Source organism: Phanerochaete carnosa (assembly GCF_000300595.1).
Source record: "Phanerochaete carnosa HHB-10118-sp unplaced genomic scaffold PHACAscaffold_960, whole genome shotgun sequence".
NCBI lineage: Eukaryota > Fungi > Basidiomycota > Agaricomycetes > Polyporales > Phanerochaetaceae > Phanerochaete > Phanerochaete carnosa.
The window spans coordinates 1-2,241 of record NW_006768587.1 but is presented as its reverse complement, the minus strand read 5'-3'; the positions used below and the strand labels follow the sequence as shown (position 1 = coordinate 2,241).

At 51.7% G+C, this 2,241-nt stretch overlaps 1 protein-coding gene across 1 annotated transcript; it reads right to left on the bottom strand.

Annotated features, from left to right (window-relative positions):
- Positions 1 to 27: 27 nt before the first annotated feature.
- PHACADRAFT_189255 (uncharacterized protein) lies at positions 28 to 2,162 on the bottom strand (the record flags this gene model as incomplete). Its single annotated transcript, XM_007403273.1, has 6 exons — positions 28 to 245; positions 295 to 426; positions 486 to 598; positions 720 to 1,032; positions 1,088 to 1,913; positions 1,962 to 2,162. Coding segments are annotated over 6 exons (1,803 nt in total), but the record flags the coding sequence as incomplete, so codon positions are not given.
- Between the last annotated feature and the right edge of the window lie 79 nt (positions 2,163 to 2,241).

Genomic DNA, 2,241 nt, shown 5'->3' with positions numbered 1-2,241 from the left:
TGCAGTGACGAGGATATATAGAAGCACCAGGTCTTTGGTCATGTCCACGTTGGCCGTTTCTGAGCCCTCTAAGCACTCCTGGAATCGCTCCGCAAACTTCGCAGAGAAGGCCTCGAGAAGCTGCTGCGCTCGTGTGTTCGAATACATAGGGTCAAGGAGGCCACCAAACTGCTGCAGAGATGTTGCCAGATCTAGTACACTGTTCACAGCGGCAGCCGATGGCCTCAGAGAATCGTATCCAGATGCTTTACGAGTTATGAGCAGCATTGCATAGTCAGAATAAATCGAACTCACCATCTGCAACCTGGCTATCGACTTTAGAACTGAGATGATGAGACTGATAATCATCTAGTGTCTTGTCAACGACGTAGGTTTGCCATTGCTGCATGATATCCTCGTGTAATTTCCGAAGACGTTCACGGAAATCTATCAAGTAAGGATCAGGTAGCATGAAGGGATGTGCGAGGTAGATTAAAGTAACGTACTGTCAGTAGCTGACGCGCTGCATCCGACGCGAGTCAATGGGCCGACGGAGGACGATAGCTCGTCTCCCAGCCGGGCCAAAAATACCATCGGTCTTAATGTGGAAGCTGCAAGGCTAGTTAGCAATTTTCATCATAAGGAGTAGGAGAAGTGCTTGCCTCGTGTTTCCCGGAGACGGTCAAACGCAGCTTGTAAAGTATCGCATAAAGAGTTACACATTGAGTCCGCATCCTTACGATAATGCTCCACCAGCTGTGCAGCTAGCAGCCTTGTGAAGCACATAAGTGAGTAGCACAAAGTAAGCCATGGGATACCAAACGCACTGGGTATCTTCGTCACGTCCACGCATGGTATCTAGGTCGTGTTGTAGAGCTTGTATACGGGTCTCAATCGTATCTAGCACGTCTTGCAGGAGAGGTGTTCGGCCTGAGATCTGCTGTTCCAGGCTATTGCTGTACTGTCGGAACGACGCGGAAGCGCTCTTCCCGCTATGAGAAGAAGACAACGAGATGGGTGGGGCTTGTAGCAGATATCGCACTGGTTGTGCATCTAGTACAAAATCCTCATTAGATTGGATCGCCTGGGAGAATGTACGACCGCTCACCAAGAACGTCACCACCACTAGGTTTCCCCAGCTCAGCGAGTCCGGAGTCAAGGTGTTCATGGAAGGCCGCGTCGGTCGACGTTAGTACCGATTTCCATATTTCTACCGCTCTTGCCCGACAGATCGCGTCTATTGCGCCATTTACCACAGTCTTCTCCTCGGCATGGAGACCTGAGGATGCTCGAATCAACTTCCTGCACCATGTTCTTGTCTCCCAGAGCTCGCGAACGGTGGTCAAAGTAGCGAACCAGGAGCACATAGCGGTGCGCGTGCTCTGCAGGGCACCTCCGAACCAGTCTGCCAAGCTATTCGAAAATCGAGCTTGTTTTTCTGGTGACAGTGACTCCGCATCCAGATACGGCTTGTAGCCTTTGATCGTTGCAGGAAGGAGGAGGAAATGGTTGGAAGAAGGGAGACCGGAGAGCAGGGTTTGACTCGTCAGCCGAACTTCAGGTGGCAGGTTATCGGATGATGAGGGCATCGACGTCTGAATATGAGCGATGACTCTGCGCATGAGTGGTGGCTCGTTGGCCTCGCCCAGGAAAATGATCCGGGAGGATCCCAGAGTTCTGGAAATAACTTCAAGCACCGCTTTCAACCTCTGCCGTACGTCGCGCAATTCTGCCCCAGGGATGCGAGCCTTCATTGTTCCCATATGAGGTAGTGATAATTCAGGAATACCGCCGTTACCATTTGGCATTCGGTCTTTGTGTCGCGACAAAGTATTAGTGAGACATCTGCTTCGTTGGGACAAGAAAGTGTTCAGAGTCTCTGCGAACGGCCTGGATTCTAGTAGATGTAGAGCGAGCAATATGGCGCACACTTCCTGTATTGCGAATGAGTATCGAATAATCTACGGCCTCGTATCACGTACAGAGGAGGTAAGGTTAGGCTCTCGCAGGGATAAAGTGGCTTTGTGCGTGATTTGGGAACGGAACTGAGAGACCGCCTCCCATTGCCGTTGCACGAGCGGAAATTGTTCCTGCGGGAGGTGCTTGAGCAGCCGACCAGAGACGACACATAGCACGAAGACCAACCGAAATGTCGATGCCAAGGGCGGACCAGCCTTCGTCATCCCCGTCTGCACCATGCCTCGAGAGTGATCGGTGCACAACGCGTGACAGGAGGAACAACCAAGCCGCATGCAAGTACTT